The sequence below is a fragment of the Pantherophis guttatus genome, chromosome 17 (assembly GCF_059756535.1).
Source record: "Pantherophis guttatus breed Tessera chromosome 17, ASM5975653v1, whole genome shotgun sequence".
NCBI classification, from domain to species: domain Eukaryota; kingdom Metazoa; phylum Chordata; class Lepidosauria; order Squamata; family Colubridae; genus Pantherophis; species Pantherophis guttatus.
This window is the reverse complement of record NC_142079.1, coordinates 9177358-9198549: the sequence shown is the minus strand read 5'-3', so window position 1 is coordinate 9198549 and position 21192 is coordinate 9177358. Positions and strand designations below refer to the sequence as shown.

The 21192-nt window shown below is 47.1% G+C and overlaps 1 protein-coding gene across 17 annotated transcripts in view; it reads left to right on the top strand.

Annotated features, from left to right (window-relative positions):
- ARVCF (ARVCF delta catenin family member) overlaps positions 1-20623 on the top strand; it is a 317887-nt gene extending 297264 nt beyond the window's left edge. For 7 of the 17 annotated variants that reach the window (XM_087880242.1, XM_087880241.1, XM_087880234.1 and 4 more), the window contains 6 exons: positions 704-854; positions 4200-4392; positions 9310-9421; positions 10982-11072; positions 11873-11926; positions 15011-15995. In XM_087880242.1, the coding sequence (XP_087736368.1) occupies positions 704-854; positions 4200-4392; positions 9310-9421; positions 10982-11072; positions 11873-11926; positions 15011-15228 (819 nt within the window). In that variant the 3' untranslated portion in view covers positions 15229-15995. Of the gene's footprint in view, positions 1-703; positions 855-4199; positions 4393-9309; positions 9422-10981; positions 11073-11872; positions 11927-15010; positions 15996-18515; positions 18633-20490 lie in introns of those variants that run through there. The other 10 variants (XM_087880244.1, XM_087880235.1, XM_034435811.3 and 7 more) reach the window with 2 other exon arrangements.
- Positions 20624-21192: the final 569 nt, after the last annotated feature.

Here is a 21192-nt window from a genome sequence, read left to right as displayed (position 1 = left end):
CCCCCTCCAGACCTGGGGGCTGTTGACTCTCCATCTGAGGGCTGACGGATGGCCCAGGCTCCGCCCCCCCTCTCTCTGCCAGCTCCATTCCCTCTTCCCACTCGGAGCTCCCAGGTTGCCTTGATGCTGATCCTGACTCAGGGGTGAAATGCTCCCAGTTTGGACCGGATTGCCCGATCCAGTAGCGATGGCGGCAGGTGGTTCAGAGAACTGGTAGCAAAAATCCCTGGGGACCCCCCCTCCCCATGCCCAGCTGAGCTGCAAGATCATCAGAGGCTTTTTTTTTTAACTTTTAAAAGCATTTTTTCTACCACCTCTTCCGACGAAAAAATGCTTTTAAAAGTTAAAAAAAAAGCCTCTGATGATCCTAGCGTGACTCAGCTGGGATCATCAGAGGCTTTTCAAAGCATTTTTTTCTGCAACCTCTTGGCCGAAGAGGTGGTAAAAAAAATGCTTTGAAAAGTCTCTGACGATGCCAGCTGAGTTGCCTGATCGGCAGAGAGGCTTTTCAAAGCATTAGAAAAAATGCTTTGAAAAGTTTTTTTTTTTTTTTAAAGTTGGCCACGCCCACCCAGTCACATTACCCCCCCCCACCAAGCCACGCCCCTACCCACGGGTAGTAACAAATTTTACATTTCACCCCTGTCCTGACTAATCCTTCAAAGTGGCTGGTTTTTATCTTTTTCCTTCCTCCTTGGAATAGTGGTCTACATACATCCGGGCAACGGTACGAAAGGAACGAGGACTTCCCGTCCTGGTGGAGCTCCTCCAATCGGATTCGGATAAGGTGGTGAGAGCGGTATCCATAGCCCTGCGAAATCTCTCCATGGATCGCCGGAACAAGGATCTCATAGGTGAGTTTTGGAAGGGGATGGCCAGGTGCGAACGAGAGAAGGCCGCGTTCCAATTAAGCTGATTCATTGCTCGTGCTTAGATGACGAAGATCCATTTTACAACCTTCCTTGCCCCGGCTGTAAAGTGAGTCACTGTAATTGTTAAGTGTGTGGCATGGTCCTTAAGTGAATCTGGCTTCCCCCACCTACTTTGCTTATCAGAAGGTCGCAAAAGGGGATCATGTGACCCCAGGACACGTCATAAATATGAATCAGTTGCCGTATTGTGTCCGTATTTTGATCACGTGACTTCAGGGAGACCACAATGGTCGTGAGTGTGAAAAGCGGTCCTAAGTCATTTTTTTTCGATGCCGGTGTAACTTTGGACAGTCACTAAACGAGCTGTTGTAAGTCGAGGACTGCTTGTGCAGCTAGTCCTCGCTTAGCGGACACATTTGGGACTGGCAACTCCGTCACTGGCCTTTCTTGGTTGCTAGATTCCTTCTAGAGTGAGTGGGACCGAAAAATAGAATAAGAGAGTTGGAAGGGACCTTGGAGGTCTTCTAGTCCAACCCCCTGCTTAGGCAGGAAACCCTACACCGCTTCAGACAAATGGCTATCCAACATCTTCTTAAAAACTATGAGGATCCCTTTTTCAATTGGGGGGTGGGGTTTAAGGCAGCCATTTGAACCAATTTTTTTTACTACCAGTTCTGTGGGCATGGCTTGGTGGGCGTAGTGGGGATGTGGCTTGGTGGGCGTGGCAGGGGAAGGATACTGCAAAATCCCCATTCCCTCCCCACTCCTGGGGGAAAGATACTGCAAAATCCCCATTCCCTCCCCATTCCTAGGGGAAGGATATTGCATAATCTCCCATTACCACCCCACTCCAGGGGAAGGATACTGCAAAATCCCCATTCCCTCCCCACTCCTCGGGGAAGGATATTGCAAAATTCCCATTCCCTCCCCACTCCAGGGGAAGGATACTGCAAAATCCCCATTCCCTCCCCATTCCAGGGGAAAGATACTGCAAAATCCCATTCCCTCCCCATTCCAGGGGAAAGATACTGCAAAATCCCCATTCCCTCCCCATTCCTAGGGGAAGGATATTGCATAATCTCCCATTACCACCCCACTCCAGGGGAAGGATACTGCAAAATCCCCATTCCCTCCCCACTCCTGGGGGAAGGATATTGCAAAATTCCCATTCCCTCCCCATTCCAGGGGAAGGATACTACAAAATCCCCATTCCCTCCCCATTCCAGGGGAAAGATACTGCAAAATCCCATTCCCTCCCCATTCCAGGGGAAAGATACTGCAAAATCCCCATTCCCTCCCCATTCCTAGGGGAAGGATATTGCATAATCTCCCATTACCACCCCACTCCAGGGGAAGGATACTGCAAAATCCCCATTCCCTCCCCACTCCTGGGGGAAGGATATTGCAAAATTCCCATTCCCTCCCCATTCCAGGGGAAGGATACTACAAAATCCCCATTCCCTCCCCATTCCAGGGGAAAGATACTGCAAAATCCCATTCCCTCCCCATTCCAGGGGAAAGATACTGCAAAATCCCCATTCCCTCCCCATTCCTAGGGGAAGGATATTGCATAATCTCCCATTACCACCCCACTCCAGGGGAAGGATACTGCAAAATCCCCATTCCCTCCCCACTCCAGGGGAAGGATACTGCAAAATCCCCATTCCCATCCCACTCCAGGGGAAGGATACTGCAAAATCCCCATTGCCTCCCCACTCCAGGGGAAGGATATTGCATAATCTCCATTCCCACCCCAGTCAGGAGAAGGATATTGCAAAATCCCCATTCCTGCCCGACTCTGGGGCCAGCCAGAGGTGGTATTTGCCGGTTCTCCGAACTACTCAAAATTTCCGCTTCCGGTTCTCCAGAACCTGTCAGAACCTGTTGGATTTCACCCCTGATTTGAACCCTACAACTTTTGAGTCTTGCCCATGTTGTGTTTTCCATTTGGAGCCTCTCTAACAATTGCCCGTCTTCCTTTTAAATCAAAAGAGGGAGGGGGAGGAAAATCCCAGTGTTTGATAACGTTGAAAGCAACCAGCCGCCGTTACTTCTGAAATAAATGCTTTATAATGGCTAGTATTCCACAAGGACTCGTGCAGTTTAATTGGGCTAATTGCAGTGAAATTTAGAGGAGAATTAAAATTCCCCAAACCAAACAACAAAGGTTAATAGTACGATATTTTATATGATGGGCAAAAAATATAAAATAAAAATGAATGAGATGCCAAACGCAAATTCGCTGATGGATCTCAGAAACGTGAAACCGGATTGGCGGCCTTGCGGGATTCCTGGAATCGGTTTTAATCTTCTGTGTCATAAAAGGGTTTTAAGCAGGGGTAGGTTCTACTTACCTTTACTACCGGTTCGCAACGGGGCCCCACGTGCATGCGCAGATACTTCCTGATGATGTCGGGGTCTGTGGGCGGGGCCTTCCGCCAGTTTTACTACCGGTTCTATCGAACCGGTCCTAACCAGGGGCAATTTACCACTGGTTTTAAGCCTCACTGATATTTTTTGGAGATGTACCAGAAAATGAACGGGTGGTCTTTCCATGTTGCAAGGACAGATAGTCCTCGACTTACGACAGTTTATTTAGTCACCAAAGTTACAACGGCACTGAAAAAAGTGAACCGGGAGGAACCCACCACTGGCCAGTTGCCAAACACCCAAATTTCTCCGAGTATAAGAGGCACTCTTTTCCCACCCACCCCAAAAAAGGGTGAAAATTTGGATGTGTCTTATACACTGAATGTAGCCACGCCCACCTACTGGCCCCCACCCTTTGGGTTCTGCCTCCCAGCAATTTGCCTCCTTGCAGCAAACAGCACAGCTTCAGCACAGCCTGATTAGCAGCTGATTGTCAGTTGGATTGGCCTCCCAATCATCAGCTGTGTCAGGCTGCAGGGATTGCCATTGCCTATTGCCACCTCCATGCACCCCATTTTCGAACTTTGCTGTTTGCTGCAAGGAGGCAAATTTGCTGGGAGGCAGAGGCAGATTTTTTTTCTTGTGCTAATCAGGATGTGCTGAAACTGAAACAGGCTGTTTGCTGTTTGCTGCAAGGAGGCAAATTGCTGGGAGTTAGAGGCAGAGGCAGATTTTTTTTTTCTTGCTTTCCTCCCCAAAAAAGGTAGGTGCAACACGGCTACCATCATAAGTACAACGGTAACTCCCTTGTTACAGCATCATTGTAACTTCATACAGCTGCTCAATGAATGGTCACAAGTCAAGGACTATGCATACAGGTTCTATCTTTAACCATAGCTGCCTTATTTTTCAGGAATCAAACCAGTTTGCAATGACAGATGCGCCTTCTGATTTCAGGTAGCTACGCCATGGGGGAACTGGTACGAAATCTGCCTAGCCGGCAACAGCGATCTTCAAAAAACCTTGAAGAGGACACAATAGTTGCCGTCCTGAACACCATCCACGAAATCATTACCGACAGTTCTGAAAATGCCAGGTCCCTGATCCAGACGCAAGGCATTCAGAAGCTGGTTGCCATCAGCAAATCCAGGTTAGCATCTGCAAAAAAATATTTCCAATAACGTACAAAAATATCAAGGCATAAGAAGATGGCTTTAATTACATCATGTACTCTGGAACTTCTTAGTCTCAGGCGCTTGATGTTGTTTTGACTTCAGCTCCTAGCAAGGGCTATCTGGCTGGGGGATTCTGGGAGTTGAAGTCCATACCTAAGGAAGTGACTTCCGATATTCTTCCCAATAGTGATAAGTACAATGATAGTTTAACGTCTCTCTTTATAGTGACGTAGTGGCTCCGTGGCTTAATGATGACCGAGATGGTCTCAGCTCTGGCAGTTCGAGCCCAGGCATTATCTGCCAGGGTGGGCTCCTGTCCCTTTTCCCAGCCGCTGTCCACCTAGCAGTTAGAAAGCAAGTTCTATGCAAGTAGATAGATAGGTACCACTTCGCTGGGGAAACATGTTTGGTGCTCTGTGCAGGCAGTCAGATTCCTGACAGCTCTGAACCTTCCTGGTTGTGGTGCCCATTTGCAAGGCAGCGCCAAGAAGGGAGGGACCTTGGTGATGCCGCAGGAAGAGCCGCTGGTCTTTCTGTCTGGTGCTGTGCCAGCTTGCGCTCTTGTGGGGCACCTTGGGAAGCGTGCAAGCGTGTCCCACAACAGGGCTGGACCCTTGGCAAACCAAATTACTACTCTACAATAACCTTGTAGTCTCCTGGCTACTGTAACAATGCCATATGATGATGATGATGATGAAGATAATGATGATGATTATTATTATGTCAATGTCTCTGAAGTGACATTGTGATTCTCTTTCTCTCTATAATCTTTCCCGTCTGGTCATCACACCTACCCTACATTTCCAAAAAAAAAACACCCCACAGCATCTCCTGAAGACACATTTGTTATTTTCCAATCTGGAAAATGTGAAAGTCTCTTGATTTGCGATTGACAAATGTTTATTAGTTTATCAATAAGTATAAAATGCAAAGAAAATGAAAACAATGGGAAAGTAAGGGAGGGAAAAGAGAAGAGGAAAAAGTGTAGGGGAAATGGAAAAAATTGACTTCCGACTCTTTTTAGTGTAATATGATCTATCTATCTATCTTATCTATCATCTATATCTATCAACAATCAATCAATCATCCGATATCTGTCTGTCTGTCTGTCTGTCTGTCTCTATCTATCTATCTATCTATCTATCTATCTATCTATCTATCTATCTATCTATCTATCTATCTATCTATCTATCATCTATATTGTCTATCTATCATATCTATCTATTAACTATCAATCAATCTATCACCCTGTATATCTGTCTGTCTATATCATCTACCTATCAACTATCTTTCAATCTATCATCTATATCTATCTATCTATCTATCTATCTATCTATCTATCTATCTATCTATCTATCTATCTATCATCTATCTATCTAGAATAATGTTCTATATTCTGTAAAATAGCGTAATAGAATAAGGTTCTATGTATCTACATACAGCCTCAACCTTTTACTTTTGCACAATAGTATATATATAAGCCATTTCTATAACAACAAACCTACCTGATCAACAAAACCCAAAATCAAAGTTTCGATTTTTTTCCCCCACCTCGAGCACAAAGCCCAGCACCGGTTTCCAAGTAGAAAAGGAGTTGGTTCCATTTTTTTCTTGAGTTAAAGGAGTCAATTTAGCCATCTTTGCTAACTCAGCTTTCGAAGCCGAAAGTTTCTGATTGAATTGTAAGATGGATGGTCCTGAAACAAGAAACCCCAAATCTCACCCGTCTTTTGCATCTCCAGAAGCGAGGGCCCCCTCGTTTTTCAGACGAGCATTTAAAACAGATGCCATCACCACGCATCTTTAAATCTGCCATAAGCTGGAGTGGACACTGAGGCAAAATCAATCCGATGAAACTCATCAGTCAATGCCGGGACAAAAATCCCCTGGCTGTCCGTTTCAGCGTTGAGCATGCAAGCATAAAAGCTTCATCATTTAAGCAAATCCAGACATTTATTGGCAAAAAGAGAAGATACTTGTCCTTTGCGAATATTCAGAGATACGGAAAAGCAGGGAGGAAGATTGTTAATAAAATAAAGGGGGCTGTTGGGCAGACGTTGGCAGGAAGCGGAGGAGAATCTGGGGGAAAAAAATCTTTACTTGGATCCCAACAGCTCTATTGTATTATTTACTAATTTGAAAGATTAATGTGGCGGCCCAATTCATAGCAATGACTCAAGGAAACCATTCGAGAAAGAGAAGAGTATGTATCTGTGTCTTTGTGTTTTAGCCTGACGCAAAGACTGTCTTTCTATGGCAGTGAAGACGAAGCTATGACACGCGTGTCACAGGCGGCACAACACAATGTTCAGGGTGACACACCACTAATCGTCAATGTCAAACAACAACTGTTGTCAAAAGCACACTGCTCTCACATGGAGGCTGGGGGGGGACCACACAAGAATGGGGTGTGCTCCTGCACAGCCTGCGGATACCCCCCCCAGAAGTCGCTCAAGGGGGCCATGCCCTTGTTTTTTTCAGAGGGGCCTTTGAAAATCAGAAGTCGAGAAGGGATGCGGTGGCTCAGTGGCTAAGACGCTGATCTTGTCGATCGAAAGGTCGGCAGTTCAGCGGTTCGAATCCCTAGTGCCGTGTAATGGGGTGAGCTCCCGTGACTTGTCCCAGCTTCTGCCAACCTAGCAGTTCGAAAGCACGTCAAAAATGCAAGTAGAAAAATAGGGACCCCCTTTGGTGGGAAGGTAACAACGTTCCGTGCGCCTTTGGCATTAAGTCATGCCGACCACATGACCACGGAGACGTGTTCGGACAGCGCTGGCTCTTTGGCTTTGAAACGGAGATGAGCACCGCCCCCTAGAGTCAGGAACGACTAGCACATATGTGTGAAGGGAAACTTTACCTTAATTGTGCCATCGAGTGCCACTGTTCGGGGTGACCTAGATAGGGGAGGGAGACAGAGAATTGTTTCTCTTTGGTTTGGGGGTCAGAGTGACACATCAGCAAAGTCAAGTTAGACATTTTCCGAATTGTTGACACGCTGAGACCAAAAGCTCTCCATCGGTGTTCTAGGACATAATCCATAATCCTGTAATTGGCTCAGATAAATCACACATTCATACAGACTCTGGATGCTCCTTATCTGATCAATTTTTCAGCATCTTAATTCCTACGTTGACCAAGTAGATGCTTCTCAGAAGTGTGCCAACCATGTTGTGAGGGCAATCCTTCCCTGATCTTTTCACACCATCAGAGCATAATAAGAATGATAAAGGAGCATATTTATAGCTCAGGGTTGAAATGAAGGGTCCTTGGTACTTCCTGAGCTTGGTTGTTTTCTGGCAGACGTTTCAAACTAGATAACATTATCAAACGGGCACTCATGTTACCTAGTTTGGCTAATGAAACATTTGCAAGGAAACAACCCAGCTCAGAGAGAACCAAGGACCCCCTAATCCTAACTACATTCATTATGGGATAAATAAGACCATGGGGAAACTCCTCAATTTTGTGGCTGGTTTGATGTTTGTAGAAGACAAACTCAGCATTCAGTTGAAGGTAAAAGGTAAAGGTTCCCCTCACACATACGTGCTAGTCGTTCCCGACTCTAGGGGGCATTGCTCATCTCCATTTCAAAGCCAAAGAGCCAGCACTGTCCGAAGACGTCTCCGTGGTCATATGGCCGGCATGACTCAACGCCAAAGGTACACGGAACGCTGTTCCCTTCCCACCAAAGGTGGTCCCTATTTTTCTACTTGCATTTTTTACGTGCTTTCGAACTGCTAGGTTGACAGAAGCTGGGACAAGTCACGGGAGCTCACCCCGTTATGTGGCACTAGGGATTCGAACCGCTGAACTGCTGACCTCAGTCTTAGCCACTGAGCCACCGTGTCCCTTTTATTCTTTTATTCTTTATTCAGTTGAAAGAGCCATGGGAATCAGGACCTGACAGCTCCAAGAGAACGGGTTCCTGGTGGTTTCTGTTGTCCTAAGTGAGGACAATAGAAAGGAGTTGTCTTCTAAGATCTGTGGTCAGCTTTAGTTCATCTGATAGTTATCTAGCCTTGCTTTGTCAGTCTCAGATTTGTTGGGTCTACTCTAAGCTTAACCAGGGTTTATAGAGTAAATCAGGACAGACTTCCCTTGGAGCAGCGACCCCCAATCTTTTGGAATCAAGGACCGGTTCTGTCCGGTCCCTGATCCAACATTCACAAGATATATTTTTCTGTGGACGAGAGGGGTATGTGGTTTTGCATGCCGCCTGTCAGGGTTCCAGGTAACACCCCCAACGAAAGAAGACTCCGAGGCTTGAGTTTCCTCAAAGTTCCATTGTATTAGAGATGTCATATTGGCACATCTGGGAAAACCCGAATCTGAAAGCTTCCAGGTTTTCCCCACCCAAAGGAAAGTTCAAGTCCCTGCCCCAACACCCACATGTCCATCACATGGTCCAATCAGGCACCATCCAACACTGGAGATACCTCCCTATCCCCTCATTGCAGCTGCAGGGCACCTCGGCCTTGACTCTCTGAGAAAAGAATGTTATTTTGACTACAGATCGCCCATACTCCATACAATCCCCCCCTCCCATTTTCCCACGGTAGAAAATGTGGCAGGCCTGAAGGCCTAACTGTAAATGATGGCTTCCAGGTCTGACACCACCTGCATCCTGCAGATGGGGCTTCATTTGTTTGCATGGCTCGGTTTCTGGCATGCTGTGGCCCGGTACCAATCCATGGACTTGGGGAGGGAATTGGGGATCCCTGCCTTGGAGGCTCCCCTATAAGGCTCTCCTGCAATATCCAAGAGCAACTTCTTGGCAATAATTTTACAGATAACGTTAAGAGACCGGGTGACCGTTTCTTCTGCATTTGATGTTTGTTGGCTTTCTTTCTGTGTGTCTTGTGTATTTCCCTCTCCCGCCTCTTCAAAATCAGCCAGTCCTCCAGAGAAATGAAAGCGGCTTCTCACGTTCTTCAAATGACCTGGAGCTACAAAGAGTTAAGGAACGTTTTGCAGAAGGAAGGCTGGAATAAATCTCATTTTCAGGTAAGGAACCCCAGGCAGTTTGTAACCGAGAACTGCTAATAAGAGCTGAGAACCAGTTTGGTCTGGTCTGGTGGTTAAGGCACTAAGCTAGAAAGCAGGAGACTGGGAGTTCAACTCCCGCCTTAGGCATAAAAGCTGGCTTGGTTGACTTTGGGCCAATCACCAGGTGATAGTGAGTTCTAGTTCCACGTTAGACATGAAACCCAGTTGGTTGACTTTGGGCCAAACACCAGGTGATAGTGAGTTCTAGTTCCACGTTAGCCCTGAAACCCAGCTGGTTGACTTTGGGTCAATCACCAGGTGATAGTGAGTTCTAGTTCCACCTTAGCCCTGAAACCTAGCTGGTTGACTTTGGGCCAATCACCAGGAGATAGTGAATTCTAGTTCCACCTTAGCCATGAAACCCAGCTGGTTGACTTTGGGCCAATCACCAGGAGATAGTGAGTTCTAGTTCCAACTTAGCCATGAAACCCAGCTGGTTGACTTTGGGCCAGTCACCAGGTGATAGTGAGTTCTAGTTCCAACTTAGCCATGAAACCCAGCTGGTTGACTTTGGGCCAATCACCAGGAGATAGTGAGTTCTAGTTCCACCTTAGTTAAGCATGAAAGCTGGCTGGGTGACTGTTGGGCCAATCACTCTCTCTCTCAACCCAACCCACCTCACAGGGTGGTGGTTATGGGGGAAAATAGAAGGAGGAAGGTGTGTTGGATATATTCACCCCCTTGAGTTATTTGTAAAAACAATAAAGGCAGGATATAATAAAAAAAACAAATACATAAAAAAGAATAGATAGGAATTTAGCTCACGTTGGCCCCTGAAACATAGTCATTCCTTCGCATAGGCAAATAAAGACAGAATGCTATTGTCAACTGGCAAAGCACTCCTGGCCTGCTCTCGAGTTGCCATAAGCAAGGAGGATGGGAAACCAATGAAACGGAACGGCAGCCAAAGACAGATGCACATTCCAGACTTATCTCTCTCAAGGCTGTATCCCAGGGTTACTCACAGCGGCCGGAGGGGAGTGATCTCTACAACCCGCGAAATTGCTCTGTTGGTGAATGCAACTGATGACACACCCTGTGGGGAAGGGGGGAAACAGGGTCATGATTGGGGCTGTAAATTAGTGGGGGTCAGAGTTGGCTTCACTTGGGAACGTGCCGACAGGAAGCTCCTAATCAGTAACTGGATTTCTTTGGAAGCTTGGCTCGAGGCTCATGATTTAATTAGGGCATCCGTTGGAACCCTGACAGCTCTACTGCAAAATAATTTTACAAAAATGAATTCCCCGCATGAAGGAGATCCAGATCCATCAAGAATAAATCAAGACTAGATTAAAAAGTATATCTGCATTTATATTCTGTATTCTCAGGTGTAGGGAAAATATGATCATGTCATAGGGACACCAGCTATAAGTAGTCAGGCAGGGAAGAGAGTTGTGGGGGAGGGGGGGTTGGAAATGGCGTATTTCACAATCGTTTTTCAACATGGACTTTTGCTTTCTGCTTGCTCTTCGCACACAAACCGCTGATAATCGCCCCCTTTTTTTTTTTACGTTCTAGACTGCCTCAGCAACTACGAAGGGATCCAAAAGTACCTCCTGTAAATCCGGATATGATGATAGCACGTTGCCCCTGGTGGATAAAAGCCAAGGTCTGTCTGTGCTTCTTTCTGACAGCTTAATTATGACTGGCTCCAAGTGGGATGAGATTTTACTTACCGTATTTTTTGGAGTACAAGACACACTTTTTTCCCTCCTAAAAGAGGCTGAAAATTTGGGTGCATCTTATACTCCGAATGTAACCCTGCATGTGTGGTGCCCAAAATGGCTACACGGAACAGCTGCTGCCTTCTCTTACCCCTTCTGCGCTTCACCCGCTTTAGTCACTGGAGCTCCCTCCGAGGATCAGCTGTGCTTTTGAAGCTGTTTTTCAGCCCCCAACGCGAGTGAAGCGATCTTCCATGCTTTGCCTGCTTTTCTAATTGCTGCTCCCTCCGACAATCAGCTGTGCTTTAGAAGCTGTTTTTTTAGCCCCAACGCAAGTGAAGCGATCTTCCGTGCTTTGCCTGCTTTTCTAATTGCTGCTCCCTCCGACAATCAGCTGTGCTTTAGAAGCTGTTTTTTAGCCCCAACCTGAGTGAAGCGATCTTCTGTGCTTTGCCTGCTTTTCTAATTGCTGCTCCCTCCAACAATCAGCTGTGCTTTAGAAGCACATCCCCAACCATCCCCAACCTCAAAACCAGCGAGCGAACTAATGTGCTGGGGCTGGCCAGATGAATACCTAGTAGGTAGAATTTCCCCCCCCATTTTCCTCCCTAAAAACTAAGGTGTGTCTTATACTCTGAAAAATATGGTATTTAATTGCGTTTTGATATCATCTTAGGGGCAATTGCGTTCTATGTCCTGGACTTGGATCCCACACAAACCGAGTTCCATTTCTTCCTTTTTATAGATAACGAGAAGACCGGAAGCAGGGATATGATTCCAATGGATGAGCTTGGACCAGGTAATGGTGGATAAAACCTATCGCAGTCGCTGTTGGTTGTCAGAGTTCCAAGTAACATACCCAGAGCAAACAAAACTCTGAGGCAGGCAGATTCCTTAAAGAATAGGTTTATTGGATATGTCATATTGGCACAGACTTGGTGAAAACCGACTCTGAACATTCCCGCGGTTTTCGCCTAATTAAAAGTAGAAGTTTTTCACTTTCTTAAAATGATCAGTCACATGGTCCAATCAGGATACAGTCCAGTTGCTAGGTGACTCCAGTCCCCTCCTTCCAAGCACCTGCAGGAATGTCCTTGGTTCCCAAGAGAAAGTATTTTGCTTTGACTACAATGCCCCAACTATCTCTATTCTCCCCCTCCCTATCCTTCAGCTCCAGTGTGTCAGCACTGATGTCTCAAAATGACCTCAGTCAGGCCAGCTTCAGGGTTGACATTGGTACTGTAATCAAGCCTGTCACTCATTCTGGACTTTCACGTATTCTCCAGAAGTTTACTCAGCAGAATAGCTGTCATCCATCCCCAATGTAAGTCTTTTCAATGGTAGTGACAGTAGCAGAACCTTGCCAATCTGACTATGCTTAACTATGCCTTCACCCCCTTATACTCATGTGAACTAAGGAGGGTGTCTATCTGAGTTTCTTGTACATGCCTTTTTGTTTGGAGCATTAGATAGATAGATGATAGATAGATAGATAGATAGATAGATAGATAGATAGATAGATAGATAGATAGATAGATAGATAGATAGATAGAGTGAGCTAGATAGCTAGGGCAGGTAGGTAGGTAGGTAGGTAGAGATAGGTAGGTAGGTAGAGGTAGGTAGGTAGGTAGGTAGGTAGGTAGGTAGGTAGGTAGATAGATAGATAGACAGACAGACAGAGATAGATAGATAGATAGATAGATAGATAGATAGATAGATAGATAGACAGACAGACAGACAGACAGACAGACAGACAGAGAGTCAGACAGGTTAGGTAGATAGATATAGATGATAGACAGACAGACAGACAGGGTAGGTGGGTAAGATAGATAGATAAGACAGACAGACAGACAGACAGACAGACAGGATAGATAGATAGATAGATAGATAGATAGATAGATAGATAGATAGATAGATAGATAGATAGATAGATAGATAGATAGATGATAGATAGGTAGGTAGGTAGATAGGTAGATGTACATGTACATGTACATGTACATGTAGATGTAGACCGTGTTTCCCTGAAAATAAGACCCTGTCTTATATTTTTTTTTGAACCCCAAAGTAAGCACTTGGGCTTATTTTCGGGGAGGTCTTATTATTTTGGGGCGCGTGGAGCAAGATGGGGCTCCTCTTGCCATCCTACCTGATTTCCAGCTCTGCATTTAAATATTTGCGGGCAGGGCTTATTTTCGGGGGGAGGCTTATTTTAGTGCATAAAGCCTGATTGGGCTTATTATCAGGGGGTGTCTTATTTTCGGGGTCGTGCCGAGGGCAAAGCCTTGATACTTGAAGAGGTTTTGTGATGGTGGTGAAATTGGAGGAGAAGGTGATCAGCCAACATTTAGATTGTTGTGGTTAGTTGCGAAGTCATGTCCGACCCATCACAACCCCATGGACAATGTTCCTCCAGGTTCTTCTCCAGGGAGTCCTTCCTTCTCATTAGGTGGCCAAAGTATTTGAGTTTCATCTTCAGGATCTGGCCTTCTAAAGAGCAGTCAGGGTTGATCTCCTCTAGGACTGACTGGTTTGATTGCCTTGCAGTCCAAGGGGACTCAACAGGAGTCTTCTTCAGCACCAGAGTTCAAAGGCCTCCATTCTTTGGAGCTCAGCCTTCCTTATGGTCCAACTTTCACAACATTTAGAAAAGAGGCAGCTTAGCCCACAGGAGACATGGGGCATGGCAAAAATCTCAAAAGGGACCTTCCTTGTAAAAGTGAGGGTGGAGATATATATTTTCAGACTTGCAAGATTCTGCTACTGTAAACTTACAGTAAATGTATCTAGTCCTCAACTTACAACAATTCACTTAGAAACCATTCAAAGTTAAAACGGCACTGAAAAAAAGTGATTTATGACCGTTTTACTCACTTATGACCGTTGCGGCATTCCCGTGGTTTGATGTGATCAAAATTTGGACACTTGGCAAACTGGTTCGTATTTATGACAGTCACAATGTCCCATGGTCCTTGAGTTGGCTTCTGACAAGCCAAGTCAACGGGGAAGCCAGTTGATGGTTAACGACCATGCTACTAATTTAACAACTACTGCGATTCACTTAGCAATTCTTGGCAAGAAAGTTTTGGCCCACCAACAGCCAGTGGAGCTGGCAGCAGATTCAGACAGTGAGGAGGTTGGGGGGAACATGGGCCAGTTCTGGAGTCTGGGGAAGGCTCTGATGAGGTCTCTGCATCGGAGGCAGAGATGGGGCCAGGGCCATCTGACAGTTATCAGCTGCCTTCGGAGTCAGATATCAGTGGGGCAGAAGAACAGCTGGAGCCTGTTCCCAGGGTGCACATGCACAGAGTTGCCAGATGAAGGAAACAGCTAAGGAACAAGGGTCAACTTGGGAGTAAGGCCACAGGTGGACGATGAAGGGCCCTTCCCAGAGGGAATAAAAGAGGAGCGACAGGGGAGTGGAGTTTGCAGGAGGCAATTTAGTTTATTCCTGCATTTTTGCCAAGTATTGCGGCGTCTGAAAGATATCGGCGTGGCCACTTTCCAAGCCTGATCAAGGTCGGTAATTGTGAACTCTCTTGAAAGACTCTGGGAGAGGAAAGATTTGGCTGGAGAGGAATTCACTGTCAATTAAATAAAAGGGGTTTATCGGGATGAGGACTCAGCTTCGTGCTGCTGGGGAAGCCTAGGTCAGAACAAATAAAATGGGGCAAACTCACTCAACAAACAAAACTGACTTCACAAGCAACATAAACTTTTGGGCTCAATTGTGGTTGTAACTGGAGCGTAACTACCTGTGCTCATGATTGATGCTTCATGTCTGGGCTACCTCTTAAAGTCTGACAGGTATTGGCCAAGTTGTAAAGGGGAACTCATTTCTGGCCCGGCAACTGCTCTCTTTCCAACCAGCTTCTGTTCTTCACAGATGGCTACTCCACCATCGATCACCGGGACAAGGAGCGGAAATACAAAACCAACGACAACATGGGAGACGCATCGGAGAAAGAACCCCTAAAGGTAAGCAGCTCCCCTGTTCTGATCCAGCTCCCCAAACACAACAAACCCTCTGAAGTTAAATCAATGATTCCTTTATTAGGAGCGCCAGAAGTCCTGGCAAAAAGTTTCTCTCTCAAAGCAGGCTAACAAGTCTGTCCGGCAGGGAGATGAATAGTTGTCTGTCACCTCTATTCATCTCCACCCCCTGCCTTTTATCCCCAGAGCTAGGGTGGAGCTTTGTTGGCAGCGGTGGCTCTTCGGTCCCAAGGACCGTCCCATAGATTTCCACTGCTCTCCTCTCCTCTGCCTTCTGCTCATCTGCATGTCAGGCACTGGACCCAGCTGTTCCTCCTCTTCCTCATCAGCCACCTCCAGACCTGGGGGCTGTTGACTCTCCATCTGAGGGCTGATGCACGGCCTCTGTCTCTATCTCTGACAGCTCCATTCCCTCTTCGCCCTCAGAGCTCTCAGGTTGCCTTGATGCTGATCCTGACTCCCACCCCTCCTCCTCATCTGATTCGACTGTTGGAGGGGCTGGCAGCCAACAGGCCACAACCAGCTCCCTTTGGATCCCGTTTCCTTGCAAAGCTGCCTTTGGTCTGCCCTGCATTTGTAGGAGGGAGCAAGGCAGAGCGTGTGTCCGCTTCCAAGCGACTGTCGCTATGAGTGGCAATGACATTGGAGCGGAAGACGTTTCCTAGTGCTCCTCATGGCCCACTTCTGACAATCGTAGGGTTGCAAGGAAGGCGTTGTCCCTTGTAAGGCGGGCGCAATCTCTTTTTCTAAAAATACATATTCTTAGTTTGTTCAAAACGAAGTTAAAATACAAAGGACAAAACTCAAAAAAAGAATCCAAGAAGACGAAAAAGAAAAAACGCACAAAACAATCAAAGCATTAAAAAATCAAAATAAAATATCAAACCCCCCCCCCCCACACACACACATTAAAGGTAAAGATAAAAATTCCCCTCGCACATATGTGCTAGTCGTTCCTGACTCTAGGGGGCGCTGCTCATCTCCGTTTCAAAGCCGAAGAGCCAGCGCTGTCCGAAGACGTCTCCGTGGTCATGTGGCCGGCATGACTCAACACCAAAGGCGCACGGAACGCTGTTCCCTTCCCACCATTTTTGCATTTTTTACCTGCTTTCGAACTGCTAGGTTGGCAGAAGCTGGGACAAGTCACGGGAACTCACCCCGTTACGCGACACTAGGGACTCGAACCGCTGAAGTGCCTACCTTTCTGATCAACAAGCTCAGCATCTTAGTCACTGAGCCACCACATCCCTTGACACATTATATACATTATACACATATTATTCCCTCTAGCACAGGGGTGTCAAACTCAAGGCATGGGGGGCCGGATCCGGTCTGTGGGTGGTTAAGTCTGGCCCTGGAAACAGTGAAGGACCGGTCTGCGGTGCCTCTGCCAGCAAAAACGGAGCTCGGGAGGCCCGCAGGCAGCCCACTGCCCACTTCGCTGGCAGAGGGTTGCAGGAGGCTGTTGCAGCCAAAAACGGAGCTCAGGAGCCTGTTTTCACTGGCCAAGTGCTGTGGCCACCACAGGCGCCCCCGAAACGAGTGACATTGAGCTGGCCACGCCCACCCTGGCCACACACACCCCGCTCCCAGGTCAAACACAACCCTGATGCGGCCCTCAATTAAATCGTGTTTGACACCCCTGCTCTAGCAGAATACTAATTAATATACTACTACAATATTAGTTCCCGCCCATTGCAAAGCAAGCAGTCTCTCTAATTTTCTAAACGACTACATCTGTTTGCAACTTGCGGGCCTGTCTTCCACATGTTGTATTAAGGACCAAGCAGTGAACCGGAAGAACAATAACAGGGGGAGCAGAACAAAATTAAAAGTTTCGAAACTCCCTCTTCACAAGCTGTTTGTTCTGACCTAGGCTTTCCCCGGCAGCACGAAGCCGAGTCTTCGTCCCAATAAACCCCTTTTATTTAATTGACAGTGAATTCCTCTCCGGCAAAGTCTTTCCTCTCCCACAGTCTTTCAAGATTGTTCACAATTACCGACCTTGATCAGGCTTGGCGAGGGGCCAGGCCGATATCTTTCAGACGCCGCAATACTTGGCAAGGATGCAGGAATGAACTAATTGTCTCCTGCAAACTCCACTCCCCTTTCGCTCCTCTTTTATTCCCTCTGGGAGGGGCCCTTCATTGTCCATCTGTGGCCTTACTCCCAAGTCGACCCTTGTTCTTTAGCTGTTCCCTTCATCTGGCAACTCTGCGCATGTGCACACTGGGACCAGGCTCCAGCTGTTTGTCTGCCTCACTGATGTCTGACTCCGAAGGCAGCTGATAACTGTCAGACGGCCCGGGCCCCCTCTCTGCCTCAGATGCAGAGCCCTCATCAGAGCCCTCCCCAGACTCCAGGACTGGCCCATGTTCCTCCCCAACCTCCTCACTGTCTCAATCTGCTGCCAGATCTGCTGGCTGCTGGCAGGCCACAATACTGTTATTATAATCGACTCCTAGAAAAGTTGACCATCTATCCCCGAATCTACCCAAAAGTTATAAACAGATCCTCCTGGGACAAATATCGGGTGTAAACTCTTTGTGTTGGACTTGGTGTGTGCAACCTTCCTCAGGGCTGACAACCACATTTGTCCTTGAACTAGGGGTCCAACCCTTTGTAAACATTCCTTTGGTCCGGTGTCTACCAGGCAGGAAATATTGGTGAGGTTTCGGTGCCATATTTCACTCTCTGGTCAAGCTGGCTACAGCTGCTGTCGTAACACAAACAAAAAACACACACACTACCCACTTCTGATGCATGCATACACCGGAGTTTAACGTTGTTAATTGTCCAGCAGTTGTTCATGAGTACAGATAGACCTCGACTTATGACACAGTCAACCTTCAGACGCTCAGCAACCGACTTGTATTCCTGGCGGTCACAGCGTCCCCGGGGGGGGGCGTGTCCCGCGATCCCCTTTCTGCAACCATTCCGACAAGCCAGATTCGCTTAACAGCCTTTGTGACTAACTTAACTCCCTGCAGGGATCCACTTAACAACTGCGAGACCAAGAGAAGGTCGTAAAGTGAGGTGAAGCTCACTTAGCTCACTCGCTTAGCGAGAAGAGAAAATTGGGGCTCCCTTGCGGTCGTCAGTCAAGGACTACCTACATCCTGCGGCTCGCGGAGCCATAGTTTTGAGTGTCAACCCCGCGCCTGCTTACTCCGGTCTTGCTCGGCCTTCCCAATCACGGCGGACGTTTGCCGTGGGCTGTCCTGAGATCCTCTGTTTCTCTTTCTCCGTGATTCCCTGTCTCGGCACTAATGCTTCCTTGCAGACCTTTGGAATGGATGGGTTTGTTTTTCTTCGCCGGTCCGTTTGATCGTTTTAATCCTGTTGTGTTTTGCCTTTTGTTTTTTTTCTTTTAACGCCTCGCCCCGTGCTTGCTGCAGAATGACACAAATAGGAAAACGCTTACCAGGAGCAACAGGCCTTCCGTGACTCTGGTGGACACACGAGATACTAAGCCCCAACCTGTTGACTCCTGGGTCTAACATTGTGCATGCATGGTAGGTTTGGGTTTTTTTTTCACAATCGTTGGCAATGGTGATTAACTTGTCTCCGTTTCTGCATGACACACACACCCTCCCCGCTGCATCGTGGCTTGTTCTCTCTCTCTCTCTCTCTCTCTCTCTCCGTTGATCTGGCACCCTTCTGAGATAGAGGCAGGTGTAAAGAAGGCAGCTGAGAGACCTTGGTGGCCCAGGGGTTAGAATGCAGTATTGCAAACTAACTCTGCCCACTGTCAGCAGTTCGATCCTGACTGGCTCAAGGTCGACTCAGCCTTCCATCCTTCCGAGGTTGGTAAAATGAGGACCCTGATTGTTGGGGGCAAGAGGCTGACTCTGTAAACCGCTTAGAGAGGGCTGTAAAACACTGTGAAGCAATATATAAGTCTAAGTGCTATTGCTATTGTTCTTCCGTTTCCCCTTCCTTCCTTCCTTCCTTCCTTCCTTCCTTCCTTCCTTTCTTCCTTCCTTCCTTCCTTCCTTCCTTCCACCCATCCATCCATCCATCCATCCATCCATCCATCCATCCATCCATGGTGCACAATGGTTAGAATGCAGTATTGCAAACTAACTCTGCCCACTGTCAGCAGTTCGATCCTGACCAGCTCAAGGTTGACTCAGTCTTCCATCCTTCCGAGGTTGGTAAAATGAGGACCCTGATTGTTGGGGGCAACAGGCTGACTCTGTAAACCGCTTAGAGAGGGCTGTAAAACACTGTGAAGCGGTATATAAGTCTAAGTGCTATTGCCCTTCCTTCCTTCCTTCCTTCCTTCCTTCCTTCCTTCCTTCCTTCCTTCCTTCCTTCCTTCCTTCCTTCCTTCCTTCCTTCCTTCCTTCCTTCAACCCACCCATCCATCCACCCATCCACCCATCCATCCATCGTGCACAATGGTTATAATGCAGTATTGCAGGCTGACTCTGCCCACAGCCAGGAGTTCGATCCTGACCGGCTAAACCGGAAGATGGTCTTCCTGCCACACGCTTGCGCACCGGTGGCTGCTCTTCCAGTTTCTGGCACTCCCATATGTGTGAAGACCAGCTGGCTCATGTGCCGGCACCGGGAAGAGTAATGAGCGATAGCTCACGTGCCCGGAGAGATGCCTCTGTGTGCCACTTCCGGCACGCGTGCCATAGGTTTGCCATCATGGCCCTATATGTTGGTTTTGCATGGAGAGGGCCTAGTATTCTTCTCTCTTCTGTTGGCTGCGAAACCTACCATATTTTTCGGAGTATAAGACGCACCTTTTTCCCCCAAAAAAAGAGAGTGAAAATATGGGTGCGTCTTATACTCCGAATGTAGCCCTCCCAGCTTCTCAAAGGGAGGTTTCAGAGGCTGAAAAAAAGCATCAGAAACAGAGCTTCAGAAAAGAAGCCTCCAAACAGAGCTTCAGAAAAGAAGCCCCCAAACAGAGCCTCAGAAAAAGCCTCCAAACAGAGCTTCAGAAAAAAAAGCTCCAAACAGAGCTTCAGAAAAGAAGCCCCCAAATAGAGCTTCAGAAAAGAAGCCTCCAAACAGCTTCAGAAAAGAAGCCCCCAAACAGAGCTTCAGAAAAGAGCCCCCCAGAGTTTCAGAGGCTTTTTTTCTGAAGCTCTGTTTTGGAGGCTTTCAGAAGCAGGAAAAAAAAAAAGCAAGAAAAAGCAAGGCACAGAGCTCACAATCAAGGAACCTATTGCTAAAATTCAGCTGATCGGGGGTATTCCGGGAGGCCGATCCACCCGCCAATCAGCTCTTTTCTTATTTTCCTCCCCAAAAACTAAGGTGCGTCTTATACTCTGGTGCGTCTTATACTCGGAAAAATACGGTTACCTCACCATCTCTGTTCTTGAAATTAACCTTCCTTGATTCTTCTTTCTGCAGGGCTAAAAATCCAGCCGCTTGTTTTACGATTCTTGTTGTCCTTGTTTCCCCTCGACTCAAAGAAGACTCGACAAACAAACACACACACACAGAGACACAACACACACAGAGACAACAACACACAGACACAAAAGGTTTGCATTTTACCCATCACTGCCATTCTGACTGCAGAATCGGTGAAAGCAGCCAAAGCTGAAAACTTTTGAAGGTTGAGGAGAACATCCATCCGCTAGCCTCTGGAGGGCTCGCTCGACCAAACCTCACCCTTTCCCATCCAGGAAAAGAAAAAAGAAAGAAAGAAAAAAGAAGAAGAAGAAGGCAAAACGGAAAATGCATCTCTGTCTCTCTCTCTCTCCACCATCCGGCAGGAGGAATCACAATTCCCGAAAGAGAAATGGCAAGTTCAGGCCAGCCGGATTTCGTTCTTTGTGGAACTCTTCAGCGTAGAAGGTGTCAAGTTGGGAGGTGAAGGTCTAGAGAAGAGGAAAGGGGAGGTGGGGACAAAAAAGAAAAGAAAAGAACCAAAAAGGTGTTCTGAATGAAAAACCCCAGGATATTTGATATGATAAGTATAGTTATTTTTTAAAAAGGCACTTTTTTCTCTCTCCCTCCCTCCCTCCCTCCTTTCTTTCTTTCCCACCTCTTCTTTCCTTTCTTCCTTTCTTCCTTCCTTCTCTTCCTCCCCTTCCTTCACTCTCCTCT